The 25,895-nt window shown below is 37.6% G+C and overlaps 1 protein-coding gene across 4 annotated transcripts in view; it reads right to left on the bottom strand.

The window, feature by feature from the left end:
- gramd1a (GRAM domain containing 1A) overlaps nucleotides 1–25,895 on the bottom strand; it is a 42,049-nt gene that overhangs the window by 8,084 nt on the left and 8,070 nt on the right. For all 4 annotated transcript variants that reach the window (XM_030158126.1, XM_030158124.1, XM_030158125.1 and 1 more), the window contains 12 exons: nucleotides 25,100–25,319; nucleotides 23,824–23,844; nucleotides 23,629–23,713; nucleotides 23,427–23,530; nucleotides 22,033–22,128; nucleotides 21,682–21,762; nucleotides 20,638–20,756; nucleotides 19,640–19,946; nucleotides 17,601–17,754; nucleotides 14,578–14,724; nucleotides 8,644–8,765; nucleotides 8,142–8,284 (listed from right to left, as the gene is read on the bottom strand). In XM_030158126.1, coding sequence (XP_030013986.1) covers nucleotides 8,142–8,284; nucleotides 8,644–8,765; nucleotides 14,578–14,724; nucleotides 17,601–17,754; nucleotides 19,640–19,946; nucleotides 20,638–20,756; nucleotides 21,682–21,762; nucleotides 22,033–22,128; nucleotides 23,427–23,530; nucleotides 23,629–23,713; nucleotides 23,824–23,844; nucleotides 25,100–25,319 — 1,599 coding nt within the window. The remainder of the gene's footprint in view (nucleotides 1–8,141; nucleotides 8,285–8,643; nucleotides 8,766–14,577; nucleotides 14,725–17,600; nucleotides 17,755–19,639; nucleotides 19,947–20,637; nucleotides 20,757–21,681; nucleotides 21,763–22,032; nucleotides 22,129–23,426; nucleotides 23,531–23,628; nucleotides 23,714–23,823; nucleotides 23,845–25,099; nucleotides 25,320–25,895) is intronic.

Genomic DNA, 25,895 nt, shown 5'->3' on the forward strand with positions numbered 1-25,895 from the left:
ATAATAATAATAATAATAATATTAGTATCCTGATTACTAATTACTGCTGCTGTTTTCACAGGTGCCTCTGATGTTTACAACATAATGTTTTAATTTAATCTGACATCCAAGTAGCTGCTGCCTAACTTTAATATTGCTGTGCCTATAAACAAAACAAGTCACTTTGACATTTAGAAGTACTAAGTCTGCCATAAACCAGTCACCACATTGTGGATGTGTCATCTACTGCCAGCAATGCGAGATGAGGAAACAGGAAATGTTTAAGTACTGTTTTCACACCCAGACCTGACTTGTTTGCACTGTGTTGGTGAAACCAACATCTAGTAATTTAACTATGAACTATAATCTGAGTGTCATTTTTTTTCCATAACTGAAAGATAAAATTCTGTAGTTTCAGATATGAGATGCTTTTGTTGCTACCTCCACGTTTGTATTTGTTACATCATGTGGCGCTTGTGCAGTCGTCCTCTACTGTCAGAAATTGGGACAAGATATGTACATGTACCAGAACCCTGGTTACTATGACAATAACTGTTACATTCCCCTTGATTTGTCTTAAATAATCTTTAATGATGGTTCATTGTCAGTCAGATTGTTGGTGCTCCTCTCCTCCCTGTTCTTGGTTGCCTCCAACTGGTCAGTCCTGTCCTCTGATTGGATGGTGTTTGTGAACTTCAACAGCTGCAGCTGCTCCATCTACAGCCAACTTGCCTTGCTGTACTTGTGTTTGTATATGTCAAGTAATCTTTTTTAGATTATTGACTTGTAGTTGTGTCTGTTTTTTTCTTTTGCTACATCTTGATTGTTGTAGTTGTAGGTTATGGTTAATTTTGGTAAAAAATTTAGATCAGGGGTGTCAAACTCATTTTCTTCCAGGGGCTACGTACAGCCTAATTTGATCTCCAGTGGGCTGGACCAGTGAAATATAAGCACAATAGCCTATAAATAATGATAACTCCAAAATTTCTCTTTGTTTTAGTGCAAAAAATAACAATAAAGTATGAAAAATGTTTATATTTACAAGCTATCCAAAGAAAAAAGTTGTGAATAACCTGAAAAAACTGAAATGTCTTAAGAAAAATCAGTGCAATTTTAACAATATTATGCCTCAATTTATCTACAAAGGCACAAAACATTTAGTAACAGGCAGAATATTGTTAAAATTGCACTTAATTTTCTTTAGACATTTCAGGTTGTTCATATTTGTTCAGTTTATTCACATTTTAAAATTAAAGGATAGTTTGTAAATGTATATATTTTCATAATTTAATGTTATTTTTTCTTGCACTAAAATGAGGAAAAAATCGGAGTTGTCATTATTTATAGGTGTAATGTAATATTATTATTTTTCTCCCATTAAACCAAGAAGAATATCTGGAGACATTGGGCCTCATTCACAAACAATGCATTAGCATAAATCTGTGCTTAAACTCTGCGTATGATCGTTGGATGCACAAATCTGGCATTCATCAATATTTTCTTACTTGATTTTGTTCTTACTCTACGAACAAATTTAGAACTACCTCTGACCATACGTACGCAAAAATGAGGAAGGCAGAACTGACTTAGAAAATGTAAACACATACTTTTGAAGGATATGCAGAGCATATAAAACCACATTTACTAAAAAGAGATTTCATTAACACTTCTGAAAATCATTAATTTACTAATATATTGGCCAAATGTGACAGTTAAAATATTCAAAGATAACAACAGTCCTAGTTTACAAAGGACATTTTATGGACATATTCCATGAATGGATGTTTGTCCAATGGGCTCTGTGCACAGTAGGGTGCATCAAACCCCCCATTTTTTTGCAAAGTGTTTGCTTTTTACTTGTCCCTAGTCTTACTTTTTTCCATTTAGTGAAAAAGTAATTCCTGCCAAATTTTAGCAAAATTTGTTTTTGTTTAGGTGGGCCACCGGGCATTTCAAAATTTGACTTGCAAGGCTGCCGAATTCGGCAGGTTCAAAAATCTTTGACTGGAATCGTTTTGACTGGTTTGTTTTTTCATTCCTGTTTGCTATAAAATCATAAGAAGTAAATAAACAAAAAATGGCAATGTTTTAGTAGATTTGAGATGAATTTGAAACTTTTGACAATTTTTTCAAGCAATTATTTTGAAAATTCGCACGATTACTATATAAATGTAACAGTTATAGCTCAACTTACAAGTACAGTACATTAAGACATCAGTGGTATCAGATGTGTTTTGCCTTACAATGTTCAACTTTATAACGCTACAGTTCGTAAAATAATTAGGTGCTAGTCTTTGCCTTGCGTTTCCGCAGATTTGGAACAGATCTCCTGGATTCTTCAACAACTTGTAGAACATTTTGGTAGTCATCCTCACTTTTTGATGTGGAGAGATAGTCTGCACTTAACTCCCCTCTCAGTGCAGTCATTGATGACATTCAATGCATCAATTAGGGCGTCTCATTTTTGAGACTTCTTTTCTGATCCATCCCATCTTTAGGGTGCCCATCAGCCGAGTACAGAAAAAACATTTTCAATGGAAAATCATGCATTTGTCGGTTAGTTACGCCATATTTGCTCATGCAAATGTCATATTAGAGGTTTTGGGGGGTGCTACTGTTGTTTATGAAGGTTTCAAATCATGCACAGGTCAAAGGTCACATGATTTTAGTCAAGGTCATTTGACACTTTTTCCGATAATTTCTTTGAAAATTTATTGTATTTTTTTAGATTTATATTTTAATTAGGGCTTAAACTATTGATAGTAAGGTTTATAAAGCATATTCGAGCAACTTAGGAAGTTTTACTTGACTTAAGTGTATTAACCCTTTCATGCATAGTGGTCACTCCAGTGGACAGTTACTCTACAGCTTTACTCTTGTATATTCATGGGTTTAGTTGTTTTAGTTCCATATCAACCAACACAGTGAACACTTGTGCATCATCTCATAAACTGCAATTCCTACCATTACTGTAACTTTGCTGTTCTTGATTGGTTCTTGAGTGGAAATCAATTGTTAATTGTTATTTTTTGCATATTATCTCCATGAAGTGAGTAATAACTAGTATTAGAATATGTTAAAATGTGAGAAAACATCAGATTAGCTGCATTAAACATGGTTTCATTTCACTGTTTTCATATCACTTTATGATATTGGGTTTTAAATACATGTTTTTTTGCTTCAAGAATAAAATTCATGGTGTAGCTGAGTGGACATTTTTGTAAATCTATGAAAAAAACCTCAATCCCATTGTTTTTTTTTTCATGCCTAAGGAGGAATAAAAACATTAAAAACAAAACAAAACAAAACAAAAAAACCCCAAGTAAGGTTCTCATAATTCATACATGAAAGGGTTAAATGGTATATTCACTTTCTGAGCCTGCCGAGTTCGGCAACCTTGCAGTTCAAGTTTTCAAACGCACGGTGGCCCACCTAAACATGGTCAAAATTAATTAATATTTTACAGGTAGTGTTCTCTACTCAAATGGAAACTTTTTAGACTAGGGACAGGAAAAAAACTTGACAAAGGGGGGTCTGATGCACCCTAGTGCACAGCCCCACTACTTCCTGAACTTCAGGTAGCTCCTTTATTTCCTGTCTTTCATTATTGGGCACACTGATTAATCCAGGTGTGTCTGACCACAGTAGTCACAACAAGTAGCAGACACACCTGGATTAATCAGTGTGCCCAATAATGAAAGACATGAAATAAAGGAGCTGCCTTAAGTTCAGGAAGTAGTGGGGCTGTGCATAGAGCCCATTATTGCTGCTATTCTCTCATCCTGTGGCGTTAGATCAGGTGGACCTTGTCCTCCACCAGTCTCCCTTTTCTTCTGGTCCGTAATGCATTTTTTCACATCAACTTTTATGTCAAACCACTTTTTCTTCACCTGGGCCACAGTGCACTTCTCCGGGGATACTACGTTGACAGCCTCAGTTATTGTGGTCCAAACATCATTTCTTTTTTTACCATTGTCACCCCCGGAGAGACACTCCTGAAAAGTTTTCCTTTTCTGGCTTCCACCTTGGACACAACCGTTTTGATTTCTGTGGTTGCAAAGTTCTTTTGTTTTTGCCTTTCGGCACCATCGCTTCTAACAAACTGTGAAATTTACTACTTCTCTCTTTGCGTAACCGCTTCCTTCATTCACAGATCAACTCTGGGCAAGTGACTTCCTTATATGGAGAAATAGGGGTGTGGTAGTATGCTAATCACAAATTGCGAGCACGCATCTGTCAATCTAGAATGATTCTGATTCACACACATAAGCAAGATGGTGAGAACAAAACTGGCCGATGCGCAAGAGTCATGAATCCCATGGTGATTTTGTGCATGCATTTATTTTGTGCCTCAAAGAGCATTTCCACGCACATATTAGTGAATGAGGCCCATTATTTATAGGTTATTATGATATTATTTTACTTCAGATCACAACTGGGCTGAATGTAGAACTTGAACTAACTAGAGTTCAACACCCTTGACAGTTATTTTTTTTATTGGTAGGGAGTCAAGTAGTAGGTTCATAAGTTTTCTTTTGTCCTTCACAGTTGGGTTAAATGTGATCTTTATTAGCTCACCGGCCATTAGGCCATGAGCTATTGTGAAGGTGCTGTGTTGTCATCATCATGTGTCGGCGTCTTCGTCAGCAATTTCTTGAAACATCTTCTCCGATGATACTACTGGTCGGATTCATTTCAGATTTTTTATGTAGCTTCATTGGGACAATGTCTCCAAAGTTTGTTCACAGTTTTGAGGAATTTTGATTTTTGACGAATTTTTTAACCATTAAAAATTTGCCTTTAGTTATAATGGTTCATATTTTGATGGCTTATAAAATCAAAATGGTTAGAGATATCAATATATTTACTATTAAGCACCGATAGGAAGTCATATATGGACTTTCATTTAATTTGAGTTCTCCTCAAAAAAGTGCCACCCACTTCAATTGGGAGATTGGTCTCCTGCATCAAGACCAAAGACTATAGCGGCACGTATTCTTATTAATTTCTTGACAGAACATGCTGATGAGATACAGGGACAGTAGTCCTTTTTTTTTTTTTTTTTTAATTTAGGGTGCTATTGTACAATAACCTAACTAGAGTATTTTGGCGTCTGAACATTGCTATAAGGTCTTATCTGGCTACTAAATAATAAATAAGGGATTTCAAAAATTCCACAATCTCCAGGAATACTGATGAGCGTGTAAACAGTCCATGTTTGTGTGGCTTGTTCTATGGATGATGGCGACACAAATGATTACATCGCAACAAACCACAACACATGCAGCATGTTTGAGATATCACCAAGCCATACCCCAAATATACTTTAAGTTGTGAATCTCTAAAGTTTGGCCATCGTTAGTTGTATTCTAAGATTCACATGTTGCTTGTTTTTTTTTAAACTCATTTGGTTGACATTAGTATACATATAAAAAAGAATTTAGATTTTCCTTGGAATAGCAACTCTTCAACTCAAAATTAATGCAGATTTAGCACATTCAGTATGGGGGTCAGTTTCTTCTTTGCATAAGTATCACCCATGCCAAAACTGCAAGGATGTGTGCAACATGCACAGACGTCTTTTTAATTTTTCCAAGACAACACAAGGCAATTACATTATTTTACTGGAAGAAAACAGGTTCATCTCCAAAAATGACAATATCTTGAGAAAGTTAATTTTTTTCAGTAAGTATTTAAAAGTCTGAAATTTTCAAATATTGTTTGTTACACATAAAGTGAACCATTTCAAACCTTTTTTTGTTTTAATTTTGATGTTTACAGCCTACAGCTCATAAAAATATAAATGTGACTTAAATAAAAATACATAATTTGTACAGTTGTTGTGAAAGGGCAAAATTACCTACAGAGAACAGACACATTTTTGTACCAGGCTCTAAATAAGTTTATTTCTCGTGCTAAGTTAGACATTTTCTGACATGGTCTATGAGGACTGAATTGTTTTTGAGCCAGCATCAAGTAGGCATTCAAGAAACTTGTTTTTGCCCCTTGGACTTTGGTTTCACTTTTCAATGTCTGAGACTACCACCTGGAACTTTCATACTTGTTAATGTATGCTCTGAATTTACTAGAGATGGTTTCTGGCCAGGGTCACAAAACTACACCACATCACATACTTTGCTACAAACACAGTAGATGTGTAGAGGGACCCAGTGGATCAAAGATGCAAAGGTGATGTTCATGTGGCAGTTCACATTGTTACTGTAGGTTTTATTTACTCTGTACTAGTCTGGAGTCAGGTGTTTTTCCCTGCATATAAAATTTCATCATAATAATAATGGATCAGATTTCAATAGTACTTTTCAAGGCACCAAAAGTGCTTTAAATTACTGACCCATTATTCATTCACTCTCACATTCACACTTTGTCGGTGGTAAACTACGTCTGTTGCCACAGCTGTCCTGGGGCAGGCTGACGGAAGCGTGGCTGCCTATTCGCGTCAAACGGCCCATCTGACTACCACCAAACACTCATACCCATTCATACACCAATGTGAGTGACACTGGAGTCAAGGTGGGTGAAGCGTCTTGCCCGAGGACTAGGGATGCAACGATTAGACATTTTGGTGCTACAATCAGAGAAATAATCATGGCATCATGATTAATATGATTTTTTGGCAGGGGGTTTATATATGGGGGTGTGGTCCGTGCAGACCATATGACCGTACGTCCCTTGGAAAAGTGAAACTTAACAAGCATTACTATTCCCCCCTCCCAGAACTGGTCCCACTCTGCAGGTGCATCAGAATATTTTATGCAGCTTGCCTTGTGATCAAACAGAGCGTGTTTACTGCATCAATTCACAGGTTCACCCTCCCGAAGCTTGTCTGACAGTCTGAACTGTCGTGTTTAAAATCATGATTAATCATAACACCATGACATCGTTACAACCCTACCAAGGACACAACGGCACATTACTACAACAGAGTGGGATTCGAACCACCAACCCTTCATGGAACTGTTTTTGCCCAATTTCAAGCGGACTCATGTTCTTAACAAAATTGCATTGTTTTTATGCAAATCACTAAACACTGTATTTCTATCACACACAAAGTGCAACATCTAAAGCACTAAATGGTCTGTGGTTTGTTGCTAATATAACTGAAGCTTATAAAGGCCTCCTTAAATGTTTACAGTTAAACAATACCATACAGGCTCCATTGTTTAAACTTTAAATGGCCTGTGTGATTTATTCACGTGTTTCAGCTACAGTGGAAGTCCTATGCTCATCTAAAGTTTTCACCTTGCAATAAAAGCTGTGGACTTGCACTGTGACTTAATTCAAATCCCTTTCTGGCATTTCATGAGGTAAAATACCTTACACGTAAGAGTTTGTAAACATTGAAGATGGAGAGGTGGAGACAGTGGGGGCTTATTCACTGAAAACTGTTTTTCCTGCAACCAAAACAAGTGACCATTAGGCTCAGCTGAAAATGTATTTTAACCTCATCACCTTGAAATTTTCTGTCACTCTGTCTAGTTTAATGATGGCATTAACTTTAGGATATGGTTAGGAGGTTAAGTATAAAATTAGAAAATGTCACTAAATCAATAGCAGCCAGAGGAGGCATCTTCAGGTTTTTGTTTTGTATTCCCTGATTTTCTTTATTTTAGTCATGGTAAAGAAACAGCAAACCATAAACTAACTGTGATATCCCTTGAATGACTGTTTTCAAATCATTTGTGTGTGGCTATGAAAAACCTCAATCGGTAATCATAGTACCTGTAATTATCCTACTACCATAGCAGCTTGTACTTATGCATTAATATAATCCATACTGATACCATACGTCTGATTATAGCTGGTACCATTTGTAAAATACTTTTTTTGTGCAAAATTGATTTTAGTAAACTGTTTGGTTGCAATATGATATCACCACATTATGAATTTTTATTTCTTATGTTGTCATGAGTGATGGAAAATCTTCCTCTTTGATGTTACTGGTTCCTCTAATCTACGCTGGTGTTCCTCATTGGCTCTAGTTTTGCACTGTACTTTTGTATATCTATTTCTAAACAAAACCAAACAAACCAACGCACGTGCATGCACACATGCGCACACACTCACGCGCACACACAGTTTTATTTTTGATTTGAGGATAAAGTTGAGGTCCAACCTCAATGGAAAAAAAACAAGTACCCCACCTTAGGCGACTCTTTTGCTTGTTGATGGAGGTGAGGCAGTATCTGTGGACAGTGTAGAAGTAGTCCTGGTATGGGATACCTGAGGTGATAACCTCTGAGTCCACCACAAAGCACTCGCCCCGTGCACTACTCTTGTGTAAGATCTGGAAGCAGGAACCACATAAAGAAATATAAAAACCCAAATGCTAAATGTTAATGTGACTGTTTTTTTTTTTTTTTTGAAAATGGTTTAGTTTTCTTTTAGTAATCTGTCAAAAAAAATTCACCACTCTATAAATGACATTAAATGAATCACACAGTGGATCTAAAGGGCACTAATCTTTCAAAACATATTATTGGACATATTAAAAAAAAAAACAAAACAAAAAAAACCCTAGTGCCAAATATGACCTGTAACTCTTAACTACCATCTAGTTGTCACCTTGTTCAGGCTCAATAACCACAATGTTGTTGTCCTGTTATGTGTGCTGAACAAATGCAACAAAAATATCCAATGACTGACCTGAGTCTCTACCACAGGGGCAGTCTTGGGACCAAGAGGATTGTTGAGGGCAATTGTGTAGCTAAGTACACGGCTGGTGTTCCCGCTGTTGCTGTCCTGTTGCCACTCACCCACTGACAAGTCTGAGAGAGGGAAAACATGAAAGATTTCACTGAGAAGAAGGGAACCAATTTCCAACAGACTCTGTGAGAATGAAAGAGTGAGCAATAGAGAGAATGTGAGGGCCAATCCTCACTCAATAAAAAAGAATGCCCTCATTAGGACTACACAATGTCCACAAGTGGGCAGGGCCTCCAAGCAGGGCTGACACATCAAACACCAGCTTTATATGTGACCTCATTTCAAGTAGAGAAAAATATCCAGGATAAGCAAATTAGATATTCTATGACAGCTTTAAGCATTCAGCTTCAAGTCCAAAGTAACTGGGCAAGGCATGGAACAACAAGAGTAAAAAAAACAACAACAACAAATACAGTATTAACAGCAAGAGAGGTATCCTCATTAGTGGCACAATGCAGTGAGCTACAGCTACAGTTCCAGACAATTTAAAAAGGTATTCCTGAACTGAGTGGCACGGGAGCCAACCAGTGACCAGCAAAACTATTTAAAAGGGGGGAACACAGCCAAAGCATAACCAATAGTTTAAAGCCACATGAAACCAAAATGCTCAGTGATATTTCAAATATGTAATTCAAGGTCTTGAATACATAATAGGAGGCTAAACAGAAAAAATAGTGAAGCACAGTATTATTCCTTGATTAAGATGTCAAATTATTGTTATTAACTTGTATTTCTCGACAGTTAAAATTTGGTTTAGTGGTTGAGCGTTATGCCTGATTAATTTCTGACTTCTCAGAAGAAAATGGCTTCCAACAGCCTTGGCTCTGCTTGGTCCAACATGAAAACCACCACAGGCTTCCAGAACACATGAGGCAGCACCAGTGTCACTTTAAATGGCTTCACCTCAGATACTGAATTAGCCAATGCTCTTAATTGTTTTATAATCATTTTAACGTGTTTGATTTTAGCAAATAAATACAGGAACTATGTATTGAACTGTGTGAAAACCAGCATTTCTTTGCCAAACAGAAGGATGTTCAGAAAGATTTTTTCCTGCACAAAGGTTAGCAAAAATCATGGAAGAGATAACATCTGTGGTCGGTTGCTTAAAACCTGTGCAAAAAAATTGAGCCCAGTTTTTCGCAATATTTTCAACACATCCTTAGAAGCTAAGCATGTGGCCAGGATACGGCAGGAAACTCTTACATGAGCAAGAAGAAACACCAGCATCTGTTTTTGTCTGCTCAAGCTGTACTTTTCTACACTGATAAAATCATGATGACACACTTTTTTCATGCTTTTATTGAGTCCATTTTATCTTTTCACTTGTGTCATGGTTCGGAAACCTGCCCTTATAAGAAAGGAACTCACTCAACCAGATTTTTAAATGGTCCAGTCAGCTGATCGGGAGGCACGGCTGTGCCTAGAGTCACTGTATACAAAACAGTTGCAGCAGTTAGCCATGTCCATCTGTAAGGACTACTCCCAACTTCTACCTCCTGCGATCCAGAGATTTAAAGTCCTGAGAACTAAGACTACATGATATAGAAACAGTTGTGTTCCTGCTGCATTTTGCCTTTTAAACAAGCCTCAGTGCAGTTTTAATAATTTATTTATTATCATGAGGGAGAATCAAAAAGTTCTCAGACAAATGTCAAAGACCAAGACTGCGTCAAAAGACAGCCCCATCAATTCTACAAAGAAGGAATCTATCAATAGAAACACAGATTGCAAAAGTATTTAGACTGTAATGGAGCATGTGTAGAAAAACAATTTTGTTATTTTGATAAACTTTTTATTACATTTGTCTGAGAAATTGTTACTCTCCCTCGTATTTATTGGAATCCTGACTTGGATTTAAACTATTTATTGTCCCTTGGATTTTATTGCTATTTTAGTGTTTTTTATTTCTGCTTTTAATCCTGATCACCAAACCCTTGTGTGTACCTGCCACACCTCTGTTTGTGTTATTTAATTCTCCACATCTGTCTTGTGTTTAAATGTCTGTGTGAAATGCCCTGTCCTGCTACTGCAGACCCAATCTACCTATGGGTACTAATAAAGTCACCATGAGAGAAGTCAGAGAAGCCCAGTGAGCTGGATCAAATTTGGATATAAAAAGGTGAATTCAGTTTGAAATGAGTCATTCCTGGTCAAAATGGTAACACATTGAGAGCTCACTAACAATGAAAGAGTTCACATTAAAGTACCTCATGATGCTGGATGGCCTCTGAAAAATGGGGAAAGGTGGTGTAACAAAACTGTTAAGCACTGTATGTGATATGTGGCTTGTGAAAAATGGGTCTAAAGTTAATAGCCCATGTTCATTATTCATAATCTGTTCATTCACCTGTACCACTGAAATGAATAGAACAGGACCTGCTGCTTATTTTGTATGTCATCTACATGTACTCTCAGCCATATTTAAATAGTGCCAGTCATAATACATGCTTATCTTGGGGCCCTTCACAAATTCAGATCAACAATTTGAAACTCTTAGATTTTTCAAGAGTCACTTCGCTCTTATTCATATGATTTGGTTGTGGTCCTTTAAATTTTTCTGTTAATAAGACCTTAAGGCAAAGACCTGCCAAACAGTTTGACTGCAGCTATGGTAAACAGGTTGCATCAATGGCACTGTTAAAATGACTGCTTCATGACATTTGCTGCTCTACCAATCCAGTAAGATAGCATTTAACATTAACTCAGTCTTGAATTCTCAAAGATGACTCTGAGCCCTTGTGCTCTGACAGCATGGCAATGACCACATTGCAAACTACTGGCTTCAAAACAGCAGTTCAGAAACCAATGGGTGATGTTATGGTTCCTCTGAACATTAATCATAATATACATACATACAGTCATCCTCAAAATTATTCATACCCCTGCCATTTTTTGTAACTTTTTGTTTTTGTGATGAAATGAATGAGTTTTGTCAAGTTTGTTTGTGACTTATATGTGATACACAAGTGAGGAAATAAGAACAAATGATACTTGGAGAAATATTTTTTTTCAGGAGTATTTTATTAGAGGATTTCTAAAAAACGCCATGTTCAAAATTATTCATACCCTATGTTTATTAAGTCCAAAGTCTTTTCTTAATAGTCAATAGAGTAGCCTTTTTTCTTGATAATGGTTCCTGTAAGTGTCCACAGGTTCTCTTCTGTCTCCTGTGGGGTTTTGGTCCACTCTTCCAGGACCAAAGCCTCTAGCTGGGTCCGGTTGGATGGTCTCCTACCCATCACGCTAGTCTTTGGCTCCCTCCACAGATTCTCTTTATGATTTAGGTCAGAGCTTTGACTGGGTCAACGTCCTGGATGAAAGCGTGAAAGTGCTGAGAAACTCTAGACTGGTCCTGATTGGATGTCCCAGCAGGACACTGACCCCAAGCATACCACCAAGGTAGTGCAGTAGTGGTTCAAGGACATGACCCAGTCAAAGTCCTAACCTAAATCATTTAGAGGATCTGTGGAGGGAGCTAAAGACCAGAGTGATGGGTAGGAGACCATCCAACCGGACCCAGCTGGAGGCTTTGGTCCAGGAAGAGTGGACCAAAACCCCACAGGAGACAGAAGAGAACCTGTGGACACTTACAGGAACCATTATCAAGAAAAAAGGCTACTCTATTGACTATTAAGAAAAGACTTTGGACTTAATAAACCTAGGGTATGAATAATTTTGAACATGGCGTTTTTTAGAAATCCTCTAATAAAATACCCCTGAAATAAAGTATTTCTTCAAGTATCATTTGTTCTTATTTCCTCACTTGTGTATCACATATAAGTCACAAACAAACTTGACAAAACTCATTCATTTCATCACAAAAACAAAAAGTTACAAAAAATGGCAGGGGTATGAATAATTTTGAGGACGAATGTAAATGCATACATAGAAACCGATACTTCTGTGTTATCCTGTCCAAAAAAATAAGTTACCACCTAGATTTAACCAAACCAAAAAGTAAGAGCCTTCCATTGTATAACTAGAAGCACTCGGAGAGCGCAGACCTCCACCAAGGCTGATCAGTGGCCCCCGCCGTGGGCCCCCCCACCCCCGATCACCACCAAAATTTAATCATTTCTTCCTTATCCCATTTCCAACAAACCCTGAAAATTTCATCCAAATCTGTCCATAACTTTTTGAGTTATGTTGCACACTAACAGACAGACAAACAAACAAACAAACAAACAAACAGACAAACAAACCCTGGCAAAAACATAACCTCCTTGGCGGACGTAATTAATAAATGATTGTGTTCCAGCTGAAGCAAGTTATTTTAGATTAACCGATGCAGTGACTAGATTCTCATTACTTTTATCAACCATCAGTTTGCTATGCAGCATAAAGAGTAGACTTTAGAACAACTTAAATATGAACTCATCAGATTACATGACCTTTAAATTTCTCCAGAGAGATGGGTGCATCGGAGAAAAAAAAAAAAGAGGCAAATGAAATGACATACCCATCATGCCTACTGCCTACCTATCATACAAGCCTGGTGGACAGTGTTATGATCTGGTATTGCCGCAGTTGGTCAGGTGTAGTTTCAGTAATGTGTGCAAAAAAAAAAACCCCAAAAAAACAGTCATCCGAATACCTGAATACTAAATGTCAAGGGTTTTCCCATCAATTATTTTTTTCTTCATCATGGAAAAGGCATATTCCAAGATGACAATGGTAATCTACACCTAGGTTGTCTGGTTTGTGCACATCCAGCAAAGTCAGCAACATACTCAAGGACGTAGGCCTGTCACTATCAAAGTCTGACTATCAGTTTCCATGGCCACTAGAGGCTCCAGACCTTACTCACATTGAGATGAGAGCCTTAGAATGTGCTGAACAAGACTTGACATAGTGTTCCAACTCTCCTATCATGAATACACACCAAAGACTTATACAGCTCTGGTTGGAAATAAAAGTACATATAATGACATATATTGTGATACTGCATGAGCAGTGCCTAGCATAAACAATGCTATGGTGAATGCGTTGTGGTTATGTATGTTTTACTTTTTTGTTCTGGCCGGGCAGTATATTTAGTGGTATCTAGTCCTGAAAATTTACAGTTTGCAACCAAGTGAATACCCCCCCTCTCCCTACCATAAAGTGGCTACAATAACAAATGAGTCTGTGCTCGTTTCATCCATTCTGGGCTTATTAAGACACTATTGCCTCTGGTCCACACTCAAACATAATCAGTGACTGTGATGCATTTCATTGTTGAATACCACCTTGATTTAAAATGGATAAAAAGACTACTCTGAGCTGACACAAGGTAGTCCAACAAGGTGGACACTGTGGAGAGGACCTGTTACTTCTTTAGGTACAAATGGCTCATTTCAAAGGGACTAAAACACAGCAGTTCTCATGTTAGCAGTGTATTTCATTATATACTAATGAAGACCTAACTGTGAATATTACTACGAAGTCCTCCTGATTTGTCAACACCAGGCCTTTCTTTTTCTTAATATCATGCGTAAGAATGGTAATGGGGTGCCCAGATAGATACCTACAGTACAAAATGTCCCAGAGTCTAAAATGCCAACAGCAAACATTCGGACAGTGATGTCTAAAGTGATTTTTTCTCCAACATCAGCCTCAACAGTCCACTGAGCTCTGGACAAACAACAAACACCGAGCTTTAACTGTCACACTCTCAACAGGAAAAACTTGATCTCTTGCACTTATTGTTATGCAACCAGTTGACACAAGCTCCTTGAGCATAATTGCTTAACAGACTTTTTCAGCTAGAGAAAATACCAAAGACATTATCTGAGTGACAACTGCAGCACTTGTAAGAGAAATGATATTGATAATGGTTTTTACTGTATTGATTAAAATCACGCTTTTGTCTGAGGGACTGCATTTGCATACCAGTGAAGTGTCGCTGGGAGAAGAGATGCTGGATGAAGTGTGTGTCAGCAGAGAAGAGCAGGTCATACAGCTTATCCACACTCATACGAACTGTGGCATTGATGTTCAGCCGCCCACTTAAGTCAGCACAGAAAGACTCCACTTCACCTGAAAAACAAAACTCATCAGCCAAATGGACATGACTGTCATGTAGTGTCACATCTAAGTGTTTGGAGATCAAGAATAGGGCTCCAGGATACGAGGAAAATCTGCAGTGTGTGAAAACATTGTTCAAAATTATGATGATATGATCTGCAGTAAATGAACATCTAGCCTAACACTGGCGTCCAGATGGAGACCAATTAGTCTGAAGGTATCTGACAGCCATCTAAATGGCAACATGGCGTGAATGCTGGTGCATGTACATGTGTATGTGTTTACTGACCATCTTCATATCGCAGTAATGATGAAAATACATTTAATCTGTCAGCCCTAATCAAGTGTCATTTTAATTTCTAACAAATGAACCAAATATTATACAAAATGATCAATGAATTATTTTCAACCACCTACAAATATTTAAACACATCCATGGAAGCAAAAAAACTTGTATAGTTCCAGCAGCTTTGTTGCTATGATGTCTAATGAATTGAAGAAGACAAATTTCACTTGTTGAAGAGTAGTTCTGAGAGCATTAGACATAATTTTCACACATGGATTGGCCACTACAGAATCCAGACGTTACTCACATTGAGATGAGATCTTTAGAATGAGCTGAATAATACTTGATGTAGTGTTTCGACTCTCCCATCATAACACTCAACAAAAACTTAGCTGCTCTGGTTGGAAATAAATTAAGTTATTTACCGTGACACTGCATAAGCAGTGCCTAGCATAGGGTTTCTCAAGAGGGATGGTGCCGCCCCAAAGGGGCATTTGGACAACACTGGGGGGCATTTTGTGTAAGAAAGCTGAGAGGGGGGTGCTCAGGCACTAACAGGGGGTGTTAGTCACTGTTATTCATCATAATGCATAACTATCCACAGGATATCAGAACAAATGTACTCATTTAGACATGAAATAAGATAAAACTATGTATTTTGGGCATGAATAGAAATCAAAATACCAGTTCTGCTGGTGCTCTGATTTTCCTACTACTGTCATGTTATCTCCATAGCAACACCTCTAAAGAAATTCCTATGCAGCACTGACTGAGTGTGAAAGAATCTTTGGGCAGACAGGGGTGAATGGCTCCTGACGGCTGACAGCAGCCAAAATGGAGCATTTCCAATCTGTTCGCTCTGAGGGTAAACCTGACAGAGAGCGGGATAGTGGCTTTGTACAACATATATTGTACATTATTAATAGTGAAGTCTTTCTCCTGTTTACAGTGGGGGAGAGGCTGGATCTTCCTGCAACCCTTTGCCTTCAGTTAAATAGCAGTTAATTTAAAAACTTGGATTATATATAGGCCTAGGTCTGCTTAATTGAGTGCGCGACCAAATGCATGTTATTGGCCAACTGAGACATGCTGTTCATGTAACTGGATTGGAAAATGTGCATCTTAATTTGTTTCAATATGCAAATACATACAACAGTTTCAAATCATCCCTGAGTGTTGTAACAATATTTTTTTTTTCCTAATTGCTTTTAATTGGAGGTTAACTGAAATGCATAGGCTAGGCTACACATAAAAAAAATTATTTACAATGGATTTGATCATGGACAATGTTCCATAAACCTGGCAGCATTTCTGCACAATATCCTAGGATACCCATAAAGACCCAGGGCTACTTTTGTGGCAGTTCCAAAATGTATTTTTCAGTGATAATCAGGTGTTTTCCTATATTTAATTCATTGATTATGTAGATATTCATAAAAGCTCAAATGAAAGTGGAGGGTTATTACATCAAAAACAGAGAAAAATATATATCATTAACTGAACATAAATCCACTGTCATTTGCCATGTTTTAAATGCACTTATATAGCCTTTTTTTCCCACACCTTCATGGTGCCCAAAGTGCTTTACAAAGCCTCACATTCACCCATTCACACACACACTCATACACCACTGGGCGGCTGCCAGATCCTACTGGGAGCAATTTTGGACATTTCGACATGTCGACAGTTGACCGCCGACTGCTGAACCCTTCAATTATTGGACAACCTGCTCTACCAACTGAGCCACTGCCACCCACTGGTGAATCAATGTTGTAGAAGACGATGGAGTTTCCATGTTCACCACGGAGCCTCCAAATGTCCAAATGGGTCATGCCTGATGACCATGTAAAGATGACAACCTGCATTTTACACAAATTACTATTTACATGTACTGATTAGATTAGTGAATCAACAGGTATTTAACGTTTTATATCAGAAAATGATTTTGGTTGCCACTGGATGTTTGGGTCTTTATGGGTTCATCTCAAAATGGAACATAATAGTAATAGTAGAGTACATGTCCTACATAATATGATTGAAAATTACATTTTGACCTTAAATGAAATATGCGTCATGTATGTATGTGTAAAGAACGCTGATATGAGATATAAAACATAACCTATTAACTGTGCCAGCCATGAAGCTCACCACAGGCTCATGATGAGGTGAGGGGGCATTTGTTTGAAAAAGCTTGAGAACCACTGGCCTAGCATAAACAGTGGTTATGTATGTGTAACTTTTTTGTACTGGCTGGACAGTGTGCTGTAGAACTCTGAACTCCCCTTTATTTTTTAAAGGGTTTAAAATATTATGACACCAGTCTTCTCACTCGGACTTAATTGGGCTGGCTAGGAATTAAAATAATCCAATTACAGCATAGATTTAAAAGATCTTGCCGCTGTCCCTTTTCACAGCAATACAAACACTCCAACTAACTCTTTCAGAGACTCATATTGCTTGGCACTGGTGGCACCAAATATTGTTTAAAAAGTTACACTAAAAACATACATACATATCAAGTAATTCATTTTTTATTTTCAATTCATACTTGTCATCTCTGGTTTTTCATGATGGCTTTTCCAGTTAACTAAACAACACTTACTCTCTTCTTGTGTGTCAGAGGAATTGCTGGGGTCTGTGGGGAGTTCCTCATCATTGGTAATATCCAGTGAAGAGAGGTTTCCCAGGGTTGTGGTTGGTGGAGGAAGCATGTGATTAGTTGACTCAGGTACACAGTCTCCACCCTCTTGCAGATTCTAGTGTAGTGACAGAAAAAAGCACACCAGAGGACAAGTTATAGGGAAATCACCCCATTATCATATGACTTTAGTGAAAAGAGGCCTCTTCGGGAATGATCTTATGTTGACATGGCACGAACAAATATACCAGGATAGCTTTGGAATTAATCTGCTAGTAAGTCACTCATCATTTCATTGATTCAGTTTAGCTTGCTTTAAGGTTGCTCTGCTTCCATCCAGAGAAAGGTTGCAGAGAAATACCCACAACATCTGTAGTGAACATAACTGTTTTGGCAAAGACAGAGCCAACCAGAACTACACATTATTCCACATAAAAACATGCACTTGTCCATCCTGTATCTTCTCAATTAATTGTGCTAGATTTTAGATGTCAAAATTTGTTATCACCATTTGTAATGAATATATGAATATTTTTTTAAATAGTCTCCTCAGCCCTATATTGTATGTTTAGTAAAATGTTTAAGATCATTAAAAATTGTTTGTAAATACATTGTACGGGCCAACTCAAAAAAATGTGTGGGACACCATGTTGTCCACCAGGTGTCACCTTTGAACACATGCCTATTTAGGTAGGAACGTTTCTTCTGAGGTCAGGTGTTGCTAGACGGGAGAGCACCAATAGTTTTTTGACCGCACGCCGGCACTCAGTGCCACGCCGGGTGATGTGTTGTGTATTTGTGGGACTTTTGGATATTGATGACTACAACTCTGCATGAGCACGTTGAAGAAAGGATGAGCAATAAATAATTCAAAGAAGAAGTCGTTTGGAAGGTTTTTATTTCACGAACGCAGAAGTCCGGCTAGCGCGTCAAGAATGTTTCCCGTCTACGCTGCCCCTCGGTGGCTTTAAGTTTGGGCTTGGTCGCCACAATTGGTAAAGCTAGTTCTGCTACTTCTTTACCAACTAACAATGTTAGATACGTATGACTGCATGAACCCTTATGGCACAACATAATTCAATACATTTCTAGACAGTATCTTACTCTAATGACTTGCACTGAATGGAGTCAGGCAAGGTTGCGTAGTCTGGACAATAGCATCAGTCATGGTGGAATGGTCTCAATCTTAATAATCTTCATGTGGAAAAACGACTGTCCAATTTACTGTGATTTTAGTTACGATACTGAGGGGAGTCAAGATCATAGTTTTTATAAACAGTTCAAAATGTTTCTCCACATTTCCTTCTTTGGAATATCAATGATGGTATGGAAATGGTAAGTTTTGGTTTCTTACCTGACTCTCCCATTCATTTTCATATCCCTTTTTCAGTAAATATAAAATGGAAGGTTACCTAGTTTACTTAGTTTGCTGCAATTTTGCAGTAGCTCAAATGGTTGACCAAATTTATGAGTGTGCATGTGTGGCGAACTTGTGTTGGAAGAGATCTAATACTGACTGCCCTATGCATTAATCTAGTAGCAAATGTGATAGGGAGAGTAGATGACAGACTGACATCTAAAGCATTTTTTGAATGGCACATCGTCTACCCGCTCTACTTTTACATTTAACACAACAGACACCCCTGATTATTAATCATCTTAATAAGCATTCACTTACTTGTCAGTCAGATGTGCAGCATGTTGTCATGCACACATCTAGTTACAAACACACAAAGCCACTGGGTCTTGCCCCACTATGCCTGAATCTACTGCATGTTAGTAAAAAAACAAGGCAAAATATATTATTTATCATGACCTATGATTATTTATATCCACATATGATAACTGTGTCTTTCTCTCTCTGACAGCAGTATTACAAAAGAGAAAAAAAACACCACTGCAAGCAGCTTACAACCATAGGAGCTGGTAATGCAATCGGACCATGTCTTACACCACACTTCAAGAATCCACTGCAGTACGTGGACATCACAAACAATACTTACAAAATAAGCAGCAGCAGCAGAGGTTGGGACAGAGGTATTGGTGGGAGTGGTACATGGCAGTGAGCCCTGGGAGTTCGGTGGGCTTGGTTCTGGTGGATCTGTACTGAGTTTGTGTCCTGCTGAGGAAGGCACCTCTATTGGCAAACAGGAAATGGAGGAAGATGAAGAAGAACCTCCAAGATTGGTGACGGAGGAAGGGGTGCCTGCACCACAGGGCACCAGGGGAGGAAGAGAGCTACTCATAGGGGGAACTGACACGGAGCTTAGGTCTAATAGATCTGTGACTGATACTGACTCGTCCCCTGGCCTAGGAAACAGAGAGGGCAAGTGAGAAAAGCACAAACAATACACATCAATACAGTGGAAGAATCACGTATTCAGTCAACAATTTGTGGAATATTTTATGCTTGTTAAAAGGAAATTTGCTAGTTATTTAATGTAATGGATAGTGTTTCTTTGTTAAAAGACAGAGATCCTCAACCCTTAAGCATGTGATGTAGAGCTGCTGGTCTTGATGTATTCACACATTTATGCAATACAACTATGTATTTCATGCTGCCTTTCTTTTAAATAATTTAACCAGAAAACACAATAATTATAATACAATTTACAAAGTTTACAAAGCAATTTATAAAGTTCCACTTATATTTCAGCAATAAAGATCAAAATCCTCTGCTCCGAAACAAAAGAAAACAGACACCTCTTATATGGTTATCAAAAAGTATCAGGCAAAAATAGTCACCTTTACAAATTACTATACAAAAGCATAACTAAGCTGACATGAGACCGCAGCAGATGTGTTTAATCTTGTTTTATATGTTCAGTCATGGTAAATCTATGCAAAATTTACATTAATAACATGCAAAAATACAATTTAACATGTTTTCCTATCACATAAAAATACACACAAACTCACTCTTTTTGATGACTTATAATAACATATGCATACAAATAACAGACCTTTTCATATATTAGTATGTTCAAACACAAACACTCACAGTAGGCCATTCATGTGTTCAGTGGTGGGGGAGACATAGTCGTCATCTTCACTTGTGAGACCCAGTTCTGTTCCATAACATTGATGTACAATATGCCACAGCTCTTTGGGGGACAGAGACTGCAAAATAAGTACAATGTCATAAGAACATTAAAAAAATAAGATCAGTCAGGCAGTTAAATAATAGGCATCAAGATAGCTACTTTTTGCAGTTGAAAAGTCAGTTCTTGACACTGGTCTAAATCGTTTTATGCTTTAACAACACAGTGGGTCTGCCAGTATTGTAAGTAGGGCTGGGTGAACTCATAATCTTAGATGATGATTGATCTTTATTTGGAATATGATCTACCTCTTAGATGGATTGTACAGATCATGTTATTAAAAAAAATAAGTGTGCTGTCAAAACATTCCAACTTAGCTAAGGTTAATTTACCTTTTCTTCAGTGTTACTATGGCCTTGTAGAGAAAGGAAATTGCAGAATTTGTGAAATGTGTTGTTTAGCTACAGGTCTGGCTTTTCAACTTGGCAAATCAGGCTCTAGGAATGTTAAATGCTTTGCAGTTATGTTACATTATAAAACTTCGTCACAATATAGGTAATTAATGGAAACTCTGCTGTTGTACATACAGGAAAATATGTATGTGATTATTTACTTCATCTAGATTTGGTCAAAATACTCTAATAATTCTGTTCCAAATTATGCAAAACGGCAGAGTTTTGGTCACATAAAAATGAAAAAAAAACAAAAAACAAAAACATCATACACAGTCTAAGCCTCCAGACACCTGAGAAAACTACAGGAAAAAAGTTTGGTTGATACTGGCTTGTATTTCATAACAGATGACAAAATTTTGATTCAGATCATTGATTGTGAATTTACCTTAAAAGAATCAAATTGATGACAAGCAGTATGACAGACAACACGAAGAGACAGTTTAGGAAAATGAACCACTTGAACACATAACTGAAAAATTGTAGTAGGTCTGGTAGAAAAGGAAAATTGAATATTCATGCTTGTTTAGTAATTCACTGTCAAAGCGATACCTTGTCCATCAATGCGTTCTGCCACAGACGGAAAATCATCATGAAACTTCGATCCCTTGCTCCAAATGATGTGAAGAAGTGCTGACAGGATGGATACCAGTAAGAGGGGAAGAATGGAAAAATACAAAGAACAAAAATGTGACAGGGCATTTGACAGAAGGATCGCTCTGTATAATATGTGCTTAATAAATGTCAGCAGGGAACACTGACTTGTTTTATACTGCTTCAGTGGTGACAAAAATTATTTGATGTAAATCTTATCAGCTGCTTCTCTGGCAGTAATTGAGTTTAAAAAGACAAAATATGTTCAGTACATGCTTGAGTCCAATACTATTTGTGCTTGTGGCTGACCTTCTCATTGTCAGTGCTGATCTGAATGGCATTTGGAATGAGCTTGGCAGTCTTTTCCTTGGTCAGAGAGGTCACGTCTTTCAGCAGGATTGTGATCTGATGATGGAAAGAGACATTTATCGTTCTACTTTTGACGGAGATAATACTAAGTTGTTATGGTGACCCATCATTATGCTAGCTTTGTCTCTCCACACTGAAACAGTGTGTGCACACATGCACATATACATACTGAATACAAAAACAGTTGCCCATAAAGTTGGACTAAATTTGTTTTCAGACACATTCTTTTTCTTTTATTTACACATCAGTAATCATCTTTGATTGACAAGGTGCAATCAAACAGGCAACTGAGTTCCAGTTCCACAAGAATAAATCTCAGTCACAATCATTTCATAAAAATAGGTAAAAAGTATTTCATTCCAATTTTATGGGAATAACAAGCGTCCTTTTAAAACAATACTGGTAAATGATACAGTCCTACAGTCAGATCTTGCTGTCTCTTAATTTGTGGACAACAGTACAGGTTAAGTGCAATCCATTTCTTATTAAACTCATTGGTGGTGGGCCACATACATAACAACCTCTTGACATCTTGGCAATTCTAACTTTTAAAAGCCTTTTGGGAGGAATGTCAGGGGGTTCAGCTCATCAAAAAACAAAGACCATTCACAGAAAGTACAGGACAGGACCAAAATCTCAAAAGGTGATCAGATGGATGATACACATGGCAGCATTCAGTGTTATACACAAAACGAGGGTAGAAAAAAACATTCCTACATAAAACAGAGCAAAAAGGAGCTATGCATGCTTCTATGTGTATGTCTGAGTATGCTTGTTAGTTTATTACACACACCACAATTATTTTGCATAACAGTGAAAATTGATTCGCCACTATAGACACAGATAATAGAACAGAATTACTATATTTCCATCACTATTTCCTATAATTTTCCACAAAATTTGTCACTTTGGGCAATCTGTTTGTATATTTTAATTATTTATATTAAAATATCGATCAAGAATAACAGAAATGCACAACTGTTATGCTCCAGTGTTCCAACATTAATAAATGTGTCTTTCACAGTAACTGAAGTGTTTAAGTTTAAATAAAGTATTGTTAGCCTAACAATATAATAGTGGCATAAAATGGACTGGAAAAAACAATTAAATCCCAGTTGTTTGTAATTAAATGTCAACTAAAAGGGCATTATTATGACAGTCCTGTGTCAGTGTAAAATTCTTATCTGAGCAAACAACAGAGCGTATCTACTCTGATGTGTAGACAAGCGCATGATAAAAAGACTTCTTATCTGATTGCAGGTGTTATATTAACCAGGCTACAACAGTATTTGTTTGCATGTGCGTGTGTGGATGTGTACATAGTGTGTGCTTACAGTGGTTTCCCAGCGGAAGATGTTACTGTAGAAACAAAGCCAATTCTCCGACAGATAAAGGCGGCCCTGAAGTAGTATATCCTTCTGCAGAGCACACGAATAGTCTAAAGAAAGAGGTAAGAGGAACGTCAACTCATTGACAACTCACATGAATTCACCTCACAGGGTTTATCGCATTCTAGCATTAATGTTACTTACTCACCTACTATAAGACGCTCTGTGTCAGGCAGCTTCTTAAAGATTTTACGGAAATCCTCATTTCGTTGTTTATATGTAGGACTGAGAACCTGAGAAAAAGACAAAAAAAGCAAGTGGGGCACTTGTTTATAAGTCAACTGCTTGCATTCAATTTGTGAGGCCTGGAACAAAGTATCGAATCACACAAATGTAGACTTACATTGTACCAGCTCTGCATTTTCTGTAATGAGAAGAAGGCAGTATTTAATATGCAACTGTCTCTGCAACATTTATAGTAGAAATAACAGCATCCACAGTTCTGATAAATTGACAAACTTCAAAAACCATGCACACATATGATCTTGCCAGGAGGATCTCTACACTAACGCTTTGTTTATATCTAACATGCAACATACGTTGACTATTAATGGGACAGATCGGTTGCAGACAGCATCTTTTTACTGGCTACAGCTTCAACCCAAATGAGGTGAAGGTTTATTTAAGTCACAAACAAAACAAAGCTGTAAGCTTTTCTTATGAAACTGTGCTGTGTCAGTCTTTTAGACTACAGTGCTGTTGGTGCAGTATGGGTTTAAATAAGTTACCATCTACAAACTACAATACACTATACAAGGGATAGGTGAAATAACTGTCAGGTGGTACAAGCAAAAGTAATATCAACTTCATTTTGGAATTTCATTTATACTGGCAGCTTAATATAAAAAATACTGACACATATACACTAATTAGCTGTAACATGACCACTGACAGGAGAAGTGGCAGCTCAGATCTCTTAATCAATTTTGCTGTTTTACCACATCAAGGGCTGGCTAATATATCCCACTCAGTGACAGGTCCCATTGTAATGAAATAACCAAAATGATTTCAACTTTGCCTGTCAGTGGTCAGAATGTCATATGACGACAGACATCTGTGGTTTCACATTATGCTCTTGTGTTTATGTTGTCCCAGATCATACCTCACATCTGCTTTTTTCAGTATTTGACACTATGCATTATTCTACAAAGTGCAGGCAATATGCATCAAGTCAGCACAAAGCAGCAGAGAAAAAATTTCCCATCAATTTCTTACCCCTACCCTTGTGCTTTAATAAGCCTGTTTGAGTATTTATACACACACACACACACACACTAAGATAGATAGATAGAGTGTGAGTATTAATGTGTAGATTACTGACCTTCAGTCATCAACTGTTGTAAAGATTATATGATTTTTACTTAACCCCCATTTAAAATGTATCTACAAATTAACTCCAGATACATATGAAAAGAAAGACCTTAAGTGACAAGTTGAGATAATATGACAACAAAAATGACTGAGCCTTCTCATATAGTAACTTTTCTTTCTAAAGCAACAGAATTTTGTAGATTTTGGAATGATTAAAGTAAAAAGTAAAGAGCTCACCCAAGTGTTTAGCCCAGGAGTGTAGTTTTGACTTGTCTATATGACATTAATCAATGAACACTATTAGTTACCTTGGCATTGCGGCTGAAGTGGCGAGAAGCAAGTGGGTAAGCAGATGTGAGGGAAGAGGCAGAGGGTATGGAGGGCAGAGGGCTATCTGAACCTCCCCCTCCACCACTGTTCTTCTCTCCTCCTCCCCCCTCACTCTCACTGGTCCTGCTGCCCCCAAGGACCCTGCGCCGCAGGCAGGGAGAGCTGCCAGGGGTGCTGCGTGGAGAGTTACTGGCCGTGCTGGAGACAGAAAAGATGGACAAAAACAAAACTGAAGGTAGAAAAGAAGACAGCAACATGAGATACATTTTGCTCTTAATGATGCAGGGTTCTAAAATTTTACAATTTTGGTCACACATCCAACCAAAACTCAACATGGTCAAGCAAATCAGTTTTATTTTGCTCTATTTTTGTGCTGTGATTTAAGTAAAGAAAAATAAAAGCTCATCTACAACATTAATACAAATTTATACGAAACTGCTAACAAGGATCATATTTACACTGCATTATTGCACCAAAAACAAATATTAGTGATGCCTAAATGTAAAAGTTAGGTATGCCAATGAAATATTTTGTCTGGAGACCTAACAGACTGATGTGGAAAAAAATAAATTCTATATTCCAGTCAGTCTCAAAAGTCTCCAAATTAACACAACAAGACCAGTCTGGTTTTGCCTAGAACAGCAACTGGGCAGTGAGTATATTGAATTCCATTCAGTACTTGATCTTAACCCAGTCCAACCACTAAGTATTGGACACATAGATGCATAACCTATAGATAAAACACTGTCTTAGAGATGTTAATTTGTTTCATGA

Source organism: Sphaeramia orbicularis, chromosome 16, assembly GCF_902148855.1.
Source record: "Sphaeramia orbicularis chromosome 16, fSphaOr1.1, whole genome shotgun sequence".
NCBI classification, from domain to species: domain Eukaryota; kingdom Metazoa; phylum Chordata; class Actinopteri; order Kurtiformes; family Apogonidae; genus Sphaeramia; species Sphaeramia orbicularis.